General features: G+C 37.7%; 1 protein-coding gene across 1 annotated transcript in view; it reads right to left on the bottom strand.

Moving 5' to 3' along the window:
* Nucleotides 1–19,874, bottom strand: part of LOC106884297 (rho guanine nucleotide exchange factor 17) — a 146,399-nt gene continuing 126,525 nt past the window's right edge. Inside the window, exons 9-23 of the mRNA XM_014935601.2 lie at nt 18,997–19,100; nt 18,072–18,160; nt 17,094–17,206; nt 15,142–15,257; nt 14,667–14,758; nt 14,367–14,440; nt 12,829–13,031; nt 10,957–11,171; nt 9,619–9,748; nt 8,811–8,897; nt 7,904–7,971; nt 7,387–7,535; nt 6,608–6,782; nt 5,347–5,520; nt 1–5,150 (exon numbers count right to left, since the gene is read on the bottom strand). Coding sequence (XP_014791087.1) covers nt 4,711–5,150; nt 5,347–5,520; nt 6,608–6,782; nt 7,387–7,535; nt 7,904–7,971; nt 8,811–8,897; nt 9,619–9,748; nt 10,957–11,171; nt 12,829–13,031; nt 14,367–14,440; nt 14,667–14,758; nt 15,142–15,257; nt 17,094–17,206; nt 18,072–18,160; nt 18,997–19,100 — 2,229 coding nt within the window. The 3' untranslated portion in view covers nt 1–4,710. The remainder of the gene's footprint in view (nt 5,151–5,346; nt 5,521–6,607; nt 6,783–7,386; nt 7,536–7,903; nt 7,972–8,810; nt 8,898–9,618; nt 9,749–10,956; nt 11,172–12,828; nt 13,032–14,366; nt 14,441–14,666; nt 14,759–15,141; nt 15,258–17,093; nt 17,207–18,071; nt 18,161–18,996; nt 19,101–19,874) is intronic.

Here is a 19,874-nt window from a genome sequence, read left to right as displayed (position 1 = left end):
CATAAGCCAGCATGAAAATATATTTGTGTGACAGGGTATGGTGGAATGGTTGCCAAGGGAACCCAATCAAGGTGGAATTTCCTTCAAGATAATCTTCATTCCGGTTGAAAAATAGCCAAACATTCTATATGTGTCTAATTTATTTTCTCTTTAGCCCCACCCAAAAAATTGGGGGGGGGGAAGGAAATAATTTTTTTTCTTGATTTTTTAATAGTAAATGATAATAAAAATAAATGTTCTGAATTCTATGACTGCCATGAATCAAGGTCAATTTGAGGTCATTGCATATAACATGCAATATATATGCATATGCACACAACATCATCATCCGGCCTTTAAACATCAACTGTGGTTGGCTGATGGCCACACTCACTGTATGGAGACTGGACAATAGTAGCATGGCCAATTATTATATTATATGATACGATGATTTAATGTTATTGCTATTATTATTGTTGTTGTTGTTGTTAAAAATAATTCTAGTAATAATACAAGACTCAAAAAATTGTGTTGACATCAACCGCCCTCATTCTCAGGAAGTTTTATTTCCGTCTAATATATATATGTGTCTTGGGGTCTCTGGTTGAGACCTGAACGGCAGATGAAATAAAATGCAAAATAATAATAATGAGCAATATGAGTGTTTGCTTCTACAGGTATTGAAAAACCTTAGAATTGCAATTAGAAACGAGGAAGCTCCAGCATTGATGGCTTTCCCAATATAAATGGACTGGTTCGAGTCCAGTCCACAAATGGCTGTTAATCATGGGCTTTTCTTACTGAGAACTAAGAACCTAACTGATGCAGTTATTCCTCCAGAAATCAATGTAAAGTCTCAAGCAGGTGATGTCGAGTACTTTATACACAGACAGATATACTGTCCAATGTGTGAAGATGTAACATGAACGATAGAATGAAGCCATCTCCACAACAGAGGACATTGCTCCAATGTTATCTGGTAATTTCAAGAAACAGCAATGAACAATGTTTTAGAGACTCTCATAGATATTTAATCCCTGAGAACAACAGAAACGGTTTATTTCATGTGTGACCATCATGACTGCTATGATCCCACAAAGAGCAATTCTGGATTTACCAACTTGGCTATACCTGCCAATCATCACTTATCCCTGAAAATCTTTTGTATACATTCATACATACACATATCTATATACATACATTTATAAATATATATATATATATATATATACACTCACACATACAAACACATTACTACACAGATACATTATTATTGACAGCTAAATGTCTTTTTCCATAAAACCTGCAGAGGAATGCTTTAACTCTATCCAGATTAATTACAAAATATCATTAATAAATTATTACAGCCACAATATATGGCCTGATGCTTATAGAAGAGACAAAATAATCTCAGCAGTAATCTCAGGTCCAATGAAAAACAGCCACATTGCGGAAATTGTTGAAGCTTTCAACCAGAGAGAAGCTCACTGCTTTACATTATCACACTTACAACTAAACTGTGTCTGTTTTATGAATAATAAAAGGTCACCATAGTCCAGCTTCCATCAGTGGTGAGGAATCAGCAGTCCGATTGCGGTGCAGACATAGGCCTCAATTGACCATGAAAAGAAGACAAAAAATGGTTCCACTTGTTTGAATAATTTGGCAATTAACAGATAGGATTAAGAGGGAGACATCCAAGAAAAAATAAAGCAATCAGACCCTAACAGGGAAGATAAGAAAACAAAACATTGTGTATGTATGTATGTATGTGTGTGTAATGTATGACCCACTCAGTTTTTAATAGTTGAACTGTAGTGTATAAGGTGTACAGTTCAGTTTAGTAACTCTACAATGATGTATTTCTCTACATATAACTATTTACTTTCACTTCAAGATAGACAGGTAGATAAAACCAGTATGGCTAGATAGATATACAGATAGATAATAGATAGACCGATAGGTAACTAGATAGATAGTTAGATATAAGTATATATATAGAGAGAGATTAAAATAGGTAGATAAATAGATATAGATAAGTAGATATAATAAACCGAGAAGACACTCCCCACCCCTTGTTTGATCACACTGTCTCCTCTACTTCTCTCATCATTCCAGACATTGTCTTTCAGTTTCAGCAGGGGGGTCAGAGATTGAATATTTCTCTGTAAATTTTTTTTTTGGCTTGTTTCATGCCCTCAGTTTATTCAGCTGACAAGAATTCAATCCTAAACACACAAATCAGGAGAAACCTAAGAATCTCCATTTGTTCTTCCACTGGAAGAAAGGATTACAGGAATAACCTGGGAAATTTTCAGATGTTAGATACTAGAAAAACACTAGACAAACCCCCGACATTCACTGTTTCTCTTTCTTCAGGTTTGGACATATCTGAATAAGACCGTGGGTTCTGTATTTGTTTGTGTGTGAATTTGTGTATTATATGAAACACAGCATGGATTAGAAAAAGATAAACTTTAGGAAGTAAATCTATTTTGTTCTGAAATGTGTGTACGAGTACATAGAGACTGTGGGAGTGTGATGTGTGCAAGTACTCAATACAAGGTGTTATTTCCAATAGTTTAGCTATTGTAACACCATGTAACAGTCTTGTGACATGTGATGCAGCTTTGTGCAGTTACTGGGTGGGAATGGCAACATAACACTTGGAACTTCCACCCTTACATAGGGTTACCTTGCACACACATGAATACAGAGAGCAAGTCAAACTGTCATCCTGTTGATAGATAGAGGGATAGACAGACAGGCAGGTAGATAGATAGACAGATAGATGTTGTATACAGTATTATATAATACACACACACACACATATTCTAAACATTCTAAAAGAATAAAGAGAACATTCTGGTGCATCACATTGTCTATTTTTGTTAGAGAGAAATAGGGTCCTGGCGAGTGCAAGGGGGTTACCACAAGCCAGAAGCAACATTCAGCTGCTTGAAAGAAGAGAGAGAGAGAGACAGACAGACAGAGTGTGAGTCATTGACTTAAGAGGTGGTGGGGGAACAATGAAGACAGAAAGACGATGGGGTGAGGTGAAGGGGCTAATTAGGAGGAAGAAGAAGAGGTGGGGTGTATATAATTAGGTTATGAATCCACTCCTAATCTCCCTCCCATAATGGAATTTAAAAAAATAGAAATTTTTTTTAGAAAAAAAAACACAAAAAACAAAACTACACAAAAATAATCCTCTTTCCACACTAATGTGTGATTCAGCACTGCCCATTGTTATGTTTGTTCATAACCAAAAACCTTCAGAAATTAACTGGCAGCAAAAGAAAAAAAAAATGGCAACGAGGGTTCCTGCTTGCTAACCAATTTTTAAAAACAAAGAAGAAAGCTTTCTCCTTGAAATGAAGTTTTTGTATGTGAAATTGTATGTGTTTGTAGATGCTGTGACAGATTGGGGGAAGAGCAGGGCGCGAGGCAGGGGCCAAGCAGTTTGTCAGGAAGGAATGGGGCAGAAATATCTTTAGAATAATGGAAAAAAAATTTTTTAATTCCAACAATCATGAAGAACAACATTATATATATATATAAAGAAGAAAATATATATATATTTACTTGATAATGTTTGTATGCATATGCACATGGATATATATGCATATATTATTTGTATAAAAATAACCATGTTAATAGAAAAATATTGTTTTCAACGTAGTCGTCCCATAATGTTGAATAGTCCTCGAATAGATTCTGATTTTACACAAAACAAATACACACACATATAAGTGTGTATGTGTATGTATATATATATATACATACATACATATATGTGTGTATATATATATATATATATATATATATATATACACACACATATATATATAGATGAGAAAAAATAGATATTAAATAGGAAACACTTTTACTTCACCCTCCTTTAAATAGACATGCACGCACGCACACTTCATAGTGTGAGTATGTATGTATATATGTGTGTGTGTACATATGCATGTAATGTATGTATGCAATGTTTACGATAATATATTGTTGTATGTCAATGTGTGACTTTTAGCGTTCATCTGCAATTACATGTATGTATATATCTATATATGTACATAATATATATATACATACACATATACAATAAACAATAAATACTCTATATATATATATGTATATATATATATATATATATTATTAATTAGTTAATTCATTCAACAATTAATACTCACTAATATTTTTCACTGATCAGATGTCACAACCAAATTGATATCTTTCAACGCAGCACCAAATATTTCCTCAAATTTGCTATCATTTCACTGTATACACACACACACACATTATATATATATGCATGTATGTATATATGCATGTCCTTATGTATGTACATATGTATTACATGTATTATCTTAAAATGTTCTTGGACACCAAAGCTCATGTTTACAAATTTCGTCGTTTCATGTTTGTGTTGTTCGTCTTTTGTTCGGTTCCGCCATTCTACAGCGGAGAGCGTCTCGCATGTGTCGACTCAAAAATTAAGGGTTCTCCACGCTCACCCCCTTCATCCTTACATTGCACACATACACACACACACACACACGCATGCGCGCGTGCACACAGGTCATCTGGGTGTAAGGAACCAAGTTTGAGAGAAAGGGGGGAGGAGAGAAAGAGGCATCATTATAGAGAGAAACAGAGATTAATCGCCAGATTAATCAATAGTTCAATAATTAACAGGAAACAAGAGCAAAGTCAGGGAAAATTGTCTCAGACCTGCCAGAGCAGGAGATGGTTGGTGCTGTCGTCACGACCAGCAGCTTCGTTAGCAACGTTGTTGCGGAAGTCTTCATAGCCATCGCCGCCGCTAATCACCAGCATGCGAGTGGCCATCGTTGCGGTGGTGGCCATGGATGACCGTCGCTGAATCTCCTGCAAGGATAAGTTACCCTCAACAACAGGGGATGTGGGTTCTTCTTCTGGCATCTCACTCATGGAGCTGCTTGTGACCGTGGCTGTAGTAGTGATATTTGTAGTAGGTGTAATAGTAGTATTAGAGGTGTAACTCTGTTGCTGCTGCTGTTGGTGATGGTTATTACTGGAACCGAAGCTATTGCCAGCTGTCACGGATTCAGTTTTTTGTCCAGAGCTGTTGGGTAATTCCACACTGGTCAAGAATCGTACATGTCCAGTATGACCATAAACTAAACCTAGAACCAAGGAAAATAGCAAAACATACATATTATTATTATCAATATTATTATTATTATTATTATAAATAAAATCATTATTATATTACTTACTAATATGGAAATGAAGATAGGGAAAAACATGGAGAGGAAAAAGAGGAGAGAAAGAGAGGATGAAAGGCTAAAAGAGCAGAGCAAGATAATAAAGAAGTTTCACCTGTAACTGCTGGACAATTGATGTTACTGTGTGTTGTGGTGGATGTTATTTTAGGTACAGGAATGGTGAGAATCACTCCAGCACTGGTTCCAACCCACAGCAAGTCTTTGCAGATTAACAAAGCAGTCACTCGCAGGCAGGCCGTCTTGTGTTGCCTGATGATGTCATCAGCCACTAAAGAAGAGGAAAGAAAGCAAACATTTAATACAGATAAGACATGAATGAAATACAATATGGAGTGTTATTATACACTGATTGTATAGCCGTAGGATGGCCACAGCAATGGTGATCTCATTGACTTATCAGTCTTATTGGTACAGCTTCAATTAACATTGCAATAAAATTGAAGAGATAACAGGTTTTCATCAGTGACGTGATTGGGTGCAAATGTTTGGATGCTGGCAATTTGGTACAACTGGTCGGACAATCAACTGGTTTCCACAGCATTATGTTTTCACACACACACAAATATACGCCTACAGACAGTGAGGGAATGAGAGGTCACATCATCAGTGTTGGGGCTGCTGCTGTTCAGCTCTCCAGTTCAACTTTGACCGACCAGATCGACAATCAAAATCATTTTAGCAATGGTCATCCTATCTTTTATTTAAACAAAATGTGTTTTTTAATATGCATGGCTCAGTGGTTAGAGCGTCGAGCTTACGATCGTGAGGTTGTGGGTTTGATTCCCGGACCGGGCTGCGTATTGTGTTCTTGAGCAAGATACTTTATTTCACATTGCTTCATTTCACTCAGCTGTAGAAATGAGTTGCGACGTCACTGGTGCCAAGCTGTATCGGCTCCTTTGCCTTTCCCTTGGATAACATCAGTGGTGTGGAGAGGGGGGAGGCTGGTATGCATGGGGGACTGGTGGTCTTCCATAAACAACCTTGCCCGGACTTGTGCCTTGGAGGGAAACTTCCTAGGTACAATCCCATGGTCATTCATGACCGAAGGGGTTCTTCTCATGTATTTAGGACTACAGTTATCAATGTGTATTTTATGCCTTCTTAAAGACAGTAGAGTGTCACTGGATTGAAATTTGACTGCTATTTCTAGTTGATTGAGCTACTAATCGGAATCTTTCTTGTTGAATCACTCCAAGGCTGTAATAGCAGGCTATTTTGGGCCTTGAACTTCTGAAACTTAACTGGAGGCCACTTAATTAGCCACACAACAACAACAAACAATGACCACAACCAGCTGGAGCAAACTGTCAGCAAAGTTTGTAAGGAGCAGAAGATGACAATAAATGACTTACATTGCAGTTTGTGTGTGACAGCAGCAGTGACGTTGATTTCATGAAGAAATTCATAAGTGGTTGCATGGTAGAGGTTTACTTTGGCGCTTTGTTGAGGGGCAACCCACACTCCTTGGCCTGAGGATACAATACACTGGACACAGCGTGAAGGGTCAGGATTCACAATGAACTGATGCTGGAAGAGAAAAAGCATAAATGAAAAACACAATAAATACACAAATTTCCTAGAAGACATAATTCCAAGATAATGAAAAAGAAGAGGAAAAAAAAATTGAAGTGATAGCACATTGTCAACTTAATGTGACAGTCCCATAAAAGGGAAGAATGCTACTGTTATTTAGCCCTAGGAAACACAGTTTCTTGTTGGAAAGACAAAAAAAAACTGAAGCACAAATTTTTCAGAGTTTTCATGCCAACTGAATCGATATTAGTATATTACTGGTTGTTTCATGGATTTGGTAGATGGAAACTGAGTGAAGCCTGACATATATGTGAGTGGGTGTATATTTGTACATTTTTTTGTCTTGACATTACATGATAATTACAGGTGAGAGTTACTGGGCAAAGGAGCAGTTTTGTTTGAGCCAAGATGTGTGCATCTGAATTTAAAGGTTAAAAACCGCAAGAACTTTCTTGACAACCTAAGAGCTTGAGCGATTGTGTGGATGGTTCGCTCATGGACTTTGTAACCAATGAAACCATCTGCAGTTCTTGACCAGCTGATTTGACATTTGATACATAATAAGTGACTAAAGCATAAGTAACACAAAATTACTCACCTCAATCTTCAAGGTCAGAGGGTTGACGATGCAAATGCTGTTTTGAGAACCACACCATAACTTGCCAGCAACAGCATGCATTTTATTGATTGGGGATGTCACTGATCCGAGAGTCCTTGTGTATGGGTGTTCAGTGTCCCATTGGCCATCTGAAAAGAAACAAATTAAGTTTCAAAAACTGCCAGAATCAATTTCTTACCTTTTTGTCTTTTACTTGTTTGTCATTAAACAGCAGCCATGCTGGGGAAATGTTCAGATGTTGCTTTTTATGTGCTACCAGCACGGGGGTCACAACTACAATTTCCATTTGATTCTGATATTGCTGTTGATGTACTTGACCTAATAGGTCTCCTCAAGCACGGTATATGCAACTGGTACTTAATTTATTGACCCCCAAAACGATGAAAAGCAAAGTTGACTTCCCATAAAGAAGGCTGAGTTACAATGATACCCATCCCCCACCACCCAGTTGACTCCTCCAAAGACAACTGATCAAGTATGATGGAAGAGAACTTACCAATATCACGTCTGTAGACTATCAGGTCTCCATTGGCCAAAGATACAAACACTTTGTTGTCAAGGTAACTGGAAGGATAACAGACAACATGGAATTGTATTAAACATACACGTAGTATAATTTAGGTGTTTATACATACATCATCTACACACATGCATGCGCATGCGTGCATGCGCATCATTTGTATGTATCCTTAACACTACCAAGTAATAGGTAATATATTAATTATTATGACTTATCATCGTTAGCATACATTTTCTTTATGCCTGCATGTATTGGACATGTCTACCACAGTCCTTCATCACATGATACACTTAACGAAGAAGAAACTACGATACTTCGTCATTATGTACAGCTGGATACCCTTCCTATCTCTCAACCACTCTGCAACATCAACTGGCCTGCATTATATCTTGTCCTGTTATCACCAAAGAGAGTTGTGTGCCAGGACAAGAATGGCCTTTCTACCGGAGATCAGTTTTTATTTTATGATTACAACTGAGAGAGGAGACAAAGAGAGAGAGGAGACAAAGAGAGAGAGGAGACAAAGAGAGAGACAGACAGGTAGACAGAGAGAGCCAGAGAGAAAGACAGGTAGACAGAGAGAGGGACAGAGTCAAAAATCACCAAAGAGAAAGCCTCGTTTGGTCATTTTCTGCTTTGATTGCAGTTTATATTTATTTTCTTAATCATTCCTGTTCTCATTCCATTCTTTATATTCCTGCTTTGGCTTGCAGAGTCCACATTAGTAATATCACAGAATTAATACTGAGGATGTCACCAAAGGAATTCTTCCACTGCAACCCCACCCCCACCCCACACAAACTACATAGTCATAACAAATTATCTTAACATAACAAATTAAGAAACACCAGCAGCTTTTATGAATTAGTTGAGCCATACTTACATTATACAATACACAGGCGCTACATGTTGGATCTTCAACTTGTTTTTGGTTGTTTTGATGTTATCAGTGCACAGAAAGATGTGAATGCTGTAGAAGATGAGAGAAATAAACGGTTGATGGTTAGATTAATGAATAATTTAACAGAAATCAAACTCACCCCTGAGATCACCCCTGGTCCCATGAGACAAAATTCCTGTTTTAAAGTGGTCTAAATCAAAATCTTCCTTTGAAATTCCATGCTAATTTATGTCCCAAATACCAGATTAATTAATGACCATCAAGGGACCTGCTTTTGATAGGAATTGTCCCAGGGTGGTTAAGGGTCTCCCACTAACTATTTCTTGTCCTATTGATCTTAACAGAATAAATAACAAACTCAATGTTATTATCAAATACTGTATATGGAAGGGGTGAAGGCATGACGCCGAGTGGTTAGGGTATCGCACTCGTGATTGCTAGATTAAGGGTTCGATTCCTGGAGTGGGCAGGGCATTGTATTCTTGAGTAGAACACTTCATTTCACAGTTCCATTCCACACAGCTGTAGATGGGTAACCCTGTGATGGAACAGCTTTCTGATCGGGGGTGGGGGGATGTTGGCCTGCTCACCCCTAGTCAGTAGGGTGGCATCATTCGAAAGCTAAAACAATGCAAAGCAGATTGTGACTAGCGGTGTATAACAACATCTGATAGTCTGGTCGATACTGTGACATCATGATATAGAAAGGACTGTGTACTACCATTCAATCCGACATGCAAAATAATAAAATATACCCTAAAAACTTCGGTTTAAAGAATGAAATCTTTACCATCCGTCTTCTGTGCCCAACCACATCGTGCTTTTTAATGCATCGTGCATCCATCGTCCGGAGATATTCTGTTCTTGGATATTGCTTGTTGTTGATGATGATGTTGTGGAAATACTCAAGCTTTCAACATCTTTGGAAATAAATACAAATAATTCTTTATAATTTGTTAGGATTAGGATTAAGGTAAATAACAAGGAGTGGGTGGTCACTCAAACTAAACATCTTTATTGAGAACAAAATATATATAATTAACAAAAATATAGAATTAATATGTTGTCAACACCATAAGAATTTATAAACTTTTGAGAAAACATGAAATAATTCTGTTTTGGAACAATGGATCTCAAAGCGGTATTTACACCCTATTCTTTATGGCTTTAGCTGTGCTTCTCCACTGGGATGGCCATGTGATTCGGATGCCAGGTAACCAGCTCCCATGGATGGTCTTTTTCAGTGAAATCAAGACTGAAAGTAGGCCACATGGATGTCCAAAAATTTTGTTTCCTCATCATCTCATTGTGATGCTGGAATAAAGTACTTTGTAACTGGATGCTGGAGACTGCATGAAGAGAGGAGGAGGAGATGTCATCATCAAAACCCTACAGCTGTTGTTCAGGGGTCACTTTCAGTGCCCTCAACACCACAGGATCTGCCTGTCCCATATCAGTCTTGTCAACCATGTCTGCTCCCACGAGAAACAATATGCTGGAAACAGAAGAGGATGAATGTCTTGGATTGACACCATCATCATCTTTGATGCGCTGTCATAAGCAAAAGTAAGCATGTGTATACATTACTTACATTATTTACATTTGACGGATATTTGTCCTCATCTTGTATATTGTGAACACAACATTTCGGCTGATATACCCTCCAGCCTTCATCAGGTGTCTTGGGGAAATTTCGAACCTGAGTTCTCATTCCTAAGGTATTTTTAGGTGTTATTATTATTATTATTATTAGCAGAGACACCTGGCATTGCTCGGGATTAAAATGGCATAGTTTGTATATAATATACTGCAGTTATGTTGAAACAGGCGATATGGGAAAGTGCAGCATTGACAACAATGTTAATAAGCTAACTAGAAATAAATGTGATGGGTGAAGGAGTTGCTCCAGCTTGCCAATAAATAACATGAGCCATCGACTTGGGTTTGTTTTCCTCATTTACATATTTATTTCTCGTCAACAAACAAAAACCCATTTATATATAATATATATGACCCACAAACAAATGAATTGAAGCAATGGATTCTGAGCTTGGATTTGTTGAAGCAAGGTTGGCCAGGGCTTAAGCAACAACAATTTATCCCTGATAGTTTCAATCGAAGAACTTACCTTCAACACACAGTTTCTCAGTTGTCTCCATGTGGTGTGGCATTGAATAAACATCGTCATCACTCGACTCTGACTCACTGGGTGATCCAGCATCTTCTCCGATGCTCTCCATGCAAGTATCCACTGATTCGATGTTAATTCGAGGCCTGTCAATGCTAGTCATGTTGCTACTGGAACAATCTGCATTACGATTCCGTCGGTTCTTCATACTGCTTCTGTTAACAGATTTTGAAAGATTTCAATTTGATATTCAAATATCTTCTTATTCAAAATTCTTTTTCATGACAGAAAACTGAAATTTTCAAGAATTTTATAAGCTACTGATGTATGACCACAGCAAAATGGATGGAACTCTTAAGAGTAAAAACCCACACAGACCCACATTCATCATGACTATAATTTTTACATCTATTTCTGCCCGTCCAATGCATGACTCGGACATATCTTCTCCAATGCAATGTCCAATCACTTGCCCCAGTCCTTTGTCATCTCTTTTGTGAAGTTCAGCCCCTTGAAATTAACCTTCACCAATTCTTCCAAAGTCATACACTTCTGCAGGTTCCTTTCATTTGGATCACTTAGCACTTCCCTTACCAAACTCCCCCATATGAATCATTTGCCCATGCCAATACAATATTCTTTCTGGAACATTACATCAGATTCCTCTTATACTCAGTTCTTCATGCGTAATAACATTTATACATCTAGTAGAGCATGTTCCTCTCATTTTTTCCTAGTTTTCACAAACCTTCAGCATTCAAGGCCCATATCCTGATCCCACACAGAATCACACTTCATACACAAACATCATACAATCTACCCTTCACCTGAAAAGAGAATCTCTTTGTCACCAATTGAAGTAAAAAAGATCCCTGAAATTTTCCACCCAGTTTTTAATCTGGCTGCTATGCTTTCAGCACACACTCCCCACTGCTAAGGAGTTTACCTACAAAACAGAAGCCATCCACTACTTACAGGGAGCCTTATGGGTATTTAAAGGGTCAGAAGAATTGCAAGCTTAAGTACTCATGACCTTCAGATGACCTCTGAGATCAAAGGTGGATGGGCAGTGACTATGACCATCACATGTTATAGGGACAGAGGAGGTGGATGAGGCAGTGCCCTTGACCTTCAAATGACCTCTGAGGCCAAAGGAGGTGCAAAGGGCAGTACTCATGCCATTCAGAGAATCTTTGAAATATGTTTGGGAGGGAGGGGGCAGTGACCTCAGACATCAGTGATATTTATACAATTAAATTTAACCTTTAGCATTTTTTCAGCACTCATTATCCATCCATAGAGTCACCCTTTTGCATCCTGGAGGTATGTCTCGACACCTCATCACCATCATCATTGTCTTTTCTTTCCCAGCTGAGGTGGCCACGTATCTCCCCCTTCAGCAACACCTTTGATCCTCTCCCTCTATCATACTCTTGCCTCTCAACATCTGGCACAGGTCTTCTCCCTTAATACCTCATCCCCCCCTTAATCAAGGGGCTCTTGCCTTGCGAGTTCCTTGGCAACCTCACTAATGTTGGTCATATAGAAAAGCAGACAGTACACTCTGTAAAGTGGGTCATGTTAGGAAGGGCTCTCTCAGTTGTAGAAGCTATGCTAAAATAGGCATTGTGACACTACAGTCTTCTGACCTGCTGGATCCTGTCAAAGCATCCAACTCGAGCCAGATGGAAAATTGACCACTAAATGATGATGACCAATGACAGAAAAAGGCAAAACACAGGAGTGGTTGAGAAGGGATTTCCAGAAGAACGGTGTCCTAGGGGAGAGGCAGGGGTGTTGTGACAACACTGAGAAGCGAAAACAAAAAACGAAACAAAAAAGGCCAAATACATAAACATAAAAGAGACTCACCGTCGGCCACCTGAGTAGGCAGGTACAGCACATATACAAAGGATTCTGGCATTACACCCAGGTACAGGTGTGTTCAGTGTTACGATTGGCTCCGGTTGGAGGCTCAGGAGGCACATGTGACCTACGTAGCCATCACTGTTGCAAACCCAAACTTCACGATAACCATTAGCATTGACTCCATCGATAGAGGCTGCGCAGGAAAACTGCAAGTTGGGTGGCGGGGGTGGAGAAGGGGGCGGAAAAGAAAAGAAGATTCAGTTTATCAAAGGAAGCAAGAAAGAAGAAGAATGGTTAGAATTAATAAAAGAAGTCAAACGAGAAATAAAACACATTTTACCTTGGCTTGTATTGGAATATTAAAAAAGCCAATGAGCTGGCAAATTCAGGGAGCAACAAATGATGGATCTAATAAAATACTTCTCTGAAAGTAAATGACTCTTCTAACAGCTAAGACTCTTTTAGTGACTCTCTATGACTCCTCTAGTGACAACTCTCATAGCCTGCTCTGATTCTTTTAGTAGCTATAACAAATTTAAAAGTCCCCTATGACTCCTCTGGTGACTCTCTATGACTCCTCTGGAGGCTCTTTATCACACTAGATGACCAGCTCTCTATACTATGACTCGTCTAGCAGTACTCTACGAGTCTTCCTTCTGCTCTCAAAGAAAACAAATAAGTACCAGCTACAATCACTACTCTGATCATCACCACTATGATGATTGTCCCGTTTCCAAATTACTATGATCATCATCATCACCATGACCATCAATATCACTATCATCACTATCATCCTCATCTTCACCAGGATTGTCCTCGCTACCATTATCACTGAGGGTATCATCTTTACCAAGTCTCCACAATCATCACCATTACTATGATTGTATTCACCAGCATCATCATTATAATCATCACCTAATACCATCATCATTACCATCACAGCAACTGTCATCACCATCATCATCATCATTACTATCTTCATGATCATCATTCCTAGCATCACATCATCATCTCACTGAAGACTGGCTCTTTGGATTTGCTTGCACAACAATCTGGTCAATGTTTTTAATTTCCATACCTGCAGAACCCTTCTGATCCCTATTTTACTCAGGGGGACCCTTATAACCATTTGATGTTTAAAGAAATTCCATCGTATTTTTCTGATTAGATATTATTAGGAAGTGTATAAAAAAATTTGTTAAAATAATATTTTATAAATTACAAAAATATATCCAATATATCATTATACATAAAATTTAACAACAGAATCTTATGCGGACCCTCAAGGATTATATATATGGACCTTAGTAGAAAACAACTAGACTAGACCCTTCTCTTGATTGATTACACTTTCACTCCTTGTACCCTTCCCCTCCGAGATGAAATTAGGAATTGGAGATTGGAAAAGTAAAAATTATTTCTTCTCTTCTTTAAGACTTTATCAAGAAGAAAAAGCACTGCAAGTGAGAGGCGTCAACTGTTCTGAGCAAAGAAGAAGAGATTCAGAGCAGAAATAGATTATTAGAGTTTAAGGAGCTCACCTGCATTCCAGCCCTAGTTTTGGTGATTTGTAACGGAAGCAAAAACTCTGGTGCTCGCTTATCTGATAGCAAAGCTGCAGAGGAAAGAAATATACAAAAATAATACAATTACAAAATTAATATAAAACATTAAAAAAAAATCAACAAGAAACAAAAATAAAGAACTGCCACAAATATAGATAAATTTATATATGCAGGTATGGTGATGCAAAGAGGAAAAAATAGCACTCAAAATATGAGTATGTGTATTTTTATTAACAAAATGTGTGTGTAAGAGAAAAAATTTGTCAGCAGACTTACATAGTTTATGTTTGGCATCCAAAAACACTGTTTCCCAAGACAGTCGTTTTTCTGGCGTCAAGAAAACCACAATCAAATTAAAAACCTTCTCTCTGTGGATAAAGAATAACATAAAAACAATGAGAAACCAAGAATAAAGAGTACAGAGAAAGAGTACAACTAAAAACATAACAGTGAGGGGGAAGAGTCTAGAGATGACTTCCTCCAAAGAAATGTTAGACTTCCAGATATTCCCATCATTTACAGGTGTGGATGTGCAATTATTTTTTCTTGTGTAAGATGGCTGTTTATGTCATCATTATAAATAAATTTCCCTCAAACCACACCCTACAGCCTTGAAAAAGGCACTCTGGATAATAGTATCCTAGATACACTATGTCTGAATAAAAAGCAAGATGTTCCTGGCTGGAAAATCTGTTTGCTCAGGGTTGATGTGGATCTCAAGTGTTTGATTGAAAGGCAAGTGCATACGTACTGCGTAGTGATCTGTAGTTCTAACTTATTAGCATCAGCCGAATGGATTCGGTTCTGGTAGTCACTGAGTTGTTTGGTCAAATTGGAGGCAATCTCTTTGATGGCTTCATCTAGATTCTGAAAGACACAGAAAATACCAAATTTCAACCATGACAGGAAGAGGCATCGGCTGTAAACTGATGGCATTGGTGGTGATGATGATGAAAGTTAATTTGGAACAACACAACTTAACAGAAAGATGCTTGCGTAAAATTAGAATGGGAGGTTTCTATTTTTAAAATATGTGTTAAGAATTGGCAGTAGTTGCAGACAAACTAGCATTGAAAGGCTTAATTAGAAGTAAAGTTTTAGACAAACATAAATTTTTCTCTCTTCTGGAAAATGCTAGAATCAGGAATTCAACTTGTGATCCATATGTTACATGTCACAGTCTAGTTTATCAATATGATTTTCAATTTGGCAGTGGTGATTTCTTCCAACCAAACAGGTATAAAAAAAGAGTCAATGTTTTAGGAAGAAAAAGAATTAATCCACTGGACTGTTTCACTTTATATTATTTGTATTAATTTTAGATCACATTTTATGAACCATAGACTCATTAGACAGAGGTATCCCATGTGAAGGTCACTGGTTAACTGTATGGCCACCTTTGGATGAGTGGCTACCACAGGTTATTTTGGTGCCAAAGTACCAGTTTATTGGCTTTTTTATCTCACCAATACTTACATCCTTCATTGACACACATCAGCAAAACACACACACACACACACACAGATATAAAAAAAAACTGGCACTGTTGGTGACAATGACGAGGGTTCCAGCAGATCCAATCAATGGAATAGTCTGCTCATGAAATAAACATACAAGTGGCTGAGCACTCCACAGACACGCATGCCCTTAACATAGTACTCAGGGAAATTCAACATGACATAGAATATGACAAGGCTGACCCATTGAATTACAGGTACAACTCATTTTTGCCAGCTGAATGGACTGAAACAATGTGAAATAGAGAATCTCCCACCTTCCTCCTCTTTCTGTCTCTCCTTCCCACCCTTTCCTTCTCTGTTACAATTGACCTGGACCCATCATAATTTTCACCACTAAATATTTGGAGTGTGATTTGTTAAGTCTATGTAAACATGTGGTCTCACTGAGTAAATTCTTTGGGATTTGAAGTAGAGAGTACGTGACATTTCTACCAAACCTGAAGAACATCAAAAGAGGCTTGTCCCTGATTCCACAGTTTAATTAACAAGGGTTTTATCCCTAAACAATCTTCACAACCACACTAAGTATATTTGCACATAATAGTTTGTTTCTCTCTTCCTAGCTGCTGCCTGCCTATCTTTCTTTCTGTCTACATATTTGTCTGTCTTCAACTCTCACAACCTAATCCCCAAACCACAGATCCCTTTCAAATACCTTCAAACCACAGATCCCTTTCAAACTACAGATCCCTTCCAAACACTTTATATCAGTGCTTCTCAACCAGGGCCTATATGGCCCTTGAAGAATCATATATGATTTCGTTGCTAAAGTTTATCTGCAATAAATCGGTTTTACTTCTACAATACACAAAATATTTCATTCTTTTACTCTTTTCCTTGTCTCAGTCATTTGACTGTGGCCATGCTGGAGCACTGCCTTTAGTTGAACAAATCGACCCCAGGACTTATTCTTTGTAAGCTTAGTACTTATTCTATTGGTCTCTTTTGCTGGACCGCTAAGTTACAGGGACATAAACACACCAACTTTGGTTGTCAAGCAATGGTAGGGGGACAAACACAGACATACATACATATATATATATATATATATATATATATATATATATATATATATATATACGTTGGGCTTCTTTCAGTTTCCATCTAGATGAAATAATATAACAAGGTGAGATAGCAGGGGTACAAGAAATAAATAAATAAATAAAAAAAGGTGTAGTCTTACCTGTTTAGAACAGTTCAGTCGACTTGAAATATCGGAGATTTGGTTCAACAAATGCATGTCGTCCTCAATTTGTTCTCTTTCAATTGTTGATCGTTGGGACAAAGAACTGGGGTCTTTAGAAACGGCAACACAAACAGACAAAAGATGAAATGTCAGATGATAAATATTACAGAGATTAAATCTCAGGATAACACAGACAGCAGCACCATCAACATAGAAGATAATGATGATGATGATAGTGGTGGTGGTAGTGATGATGGTGGTGGTGGTGATGACGGTGGTGGTGGTGAGGATGATGACATAAATGTTAGCACACTGGTGAGTGTAATAATTTCTAACATTAGGCACTTGAACAGAAAAGTGTAGGGGAGAGGTATAGGAGAGTTTCCTCATAGGAGAATTTGGACCAACAAGTGAAACTTAATGAAACCATTACCAATTCTACCAATTAACAAGGACAAGATGCAACTTACCTGTAGTTCCTACTTAAAAGAAGGTATATTGAATCAAAGATTGAAAAAATATTAAAGTGTCTTTGTCAGAGACAAAGTACAGTGCTGGTGATAGAATTTGGACTTTTCCAAAACTTTAGATCTCTTCTCTTCTACACCACAGCAGTTTCTGAAAATTCTAAATTCAACTCTAACTTATCCCGCTTTTGAAAACAGAAATAATATATTTCTAAATCTCTCAGAGATTTATGGCTGTAGCAGCACGATAAAGTGATAGTATGTTGTCAACTTAATGTGACACTCTCATGAAAGGGAAGAATGCTATTGTTTAGAAATATATTATTTCTATTTTCAAGAAGAGAGCATGAGAATTTAGTATTTTCTCTGTTGCCTCTTCCAAAGCTTGTAGAATGAAACGAGTTTATCTAATGAATCACAATGGCATAACACCAAATGTCCAGCGCCCAGGATTGACCACTTTAAGTATAAGCGCCAGTGATTATCAAAAGGAAATGCTCTTTCTCACCTTTCAAAACCTCAATATCATCAAGTCCAACTCTTAAGCAAATTTTGTGTTTTATATTCTCAGCAAAATCTTGACCTGTTGGGGATTGTCTGGAAAATTAATAATGAACAACACAAAAATTAATAAAATTTGAAAAACACTATAAAACGTATCTTAAATTAAATAATATAATAATGAAAATCAATATGAAAACATCATTCATCGAAGATAGAGAGAACTAATATTGCTTTTGTAGAGACAGATTTTTTTTTTAAAGCTGTTCCTCTGCCAACCCTCACCTGTTTCCATACTAAGTCATATTCTTCCAAGGCCAGACAGGTTTTTCAGATCACACGTACATATATACATATACATACATATATATATATGCATACATGTACATATATATATATATACATACACATACATATATATATACAGACATATATACATACACATACATATATATATACATACACATACATATATATATACAGACATATATACATACACATACATATATATACATACATATATACACATACATACATATACACATACACATATATATATATATATATATATATATACATACACATATATATTTATATATATACACGCACACACATACATAGACAGAGAGAAATTGCAGATATGGTGTCTCCCACACACAGCCAGATTCCACAGTTGTTGATGATGATGATGATGGTGGTTTTGATAATAGGAACAGGGATATTAGAGGTAGTATTGTTTACGACAATGGTGATGTTGGTGATGACAATAAAGGTGGTGGCAGTGATGATACTGACAGTAGTAAGAAGGTTGGTGATGGAGGAGGAGGTGATGGTTATGAAGAGTGCTGAGGAGTGGTGGTCACGGTGAGTGATGACAGCTGTGGCCTCAGTAATGAAGACGATGACCATTATCAAAAGTAAACAAGACTTACAGAATGATGGAAACTTTCTTGGTCACAGGTCCGTTCTTCCGTTTGGTGCTGCTGATTATGATCAGATCACTAAACATCCATATACAGCACTGGTCTTTCTTGCTCTGTAACAACAACAAACAACAACAACGACAACTAGAATAAAGGAAAAGGAAGAATGCAACTGGTTGGTCACAGACTACTTCAGTCAGATCATCGATGTCCAGAAACAGCATCGAGACGGACCAACACCCCCCACCCCCCACACATACGCAGGTCGAAGCCGATGGGGAAGACTAAGTGTCCACATGGTACCAACACTTTCAGGAAATCCTGAAGACCATCAACAGAGACTACGAGAACATATAAGCACAGTGCAACAGGTTCTGAAGAACTGCTGTCCATTATGCAAAAGTGCAAGGGGGTGGTCTAACTGGTTTTTTTATTTGTTTCAGTCATTTGACTGTGGCCATGCTGGAGCACTGCCTTTAGTCAAGCAAATAGACCTCAGGACTTATTCTTCGTAAACCTAGTACTTATTCTATCGGTCACTCTTACCAAACTGCTAAGTGATGGGGACCTAAACACACCAGCATTGGTTGTCAAGCAATGTTGGGAGGACAAACACAGACACACAAACATATACATATATATACGACAGGCTTCTTTCAGTTTCCATCTACCAAATCCACTCACGAGGCTTTGGTTGGGCCAAGGCTATAGTAGAAGACATTTGCCCAAGGTGCCACACAGTGGGACTGAACCCGGAACCATGTGGTTGGAAAGCAAGCTACTTACCACACAGCCACTCCTGCATCTATGTGAATAAATTTTCTTCAGACTGGACTTCATGATATTCTAGATCGAGCATAGGCAACCATTTAGAAGAAGGGGACCAC

Source organism: Octopus bimaculoides, chromosome 13 (genome assembly GCF_001194135.2).
Source record: "Octopus bimaculoides isolate UCB-OBI-ISO-001 chromosome 13, ASM119413v2, whole genome shotgun sequence".
Classification (NCBI taxonomy): Eukaryota; Metazoa; Mollusca; class Cephalopoda; order Octopoda; family Octopodidae; genus Octopus; species Octopus bimaculoides.
This window is presented reverse-complemented; position numbering and strand designations above follow the sequence as displayed.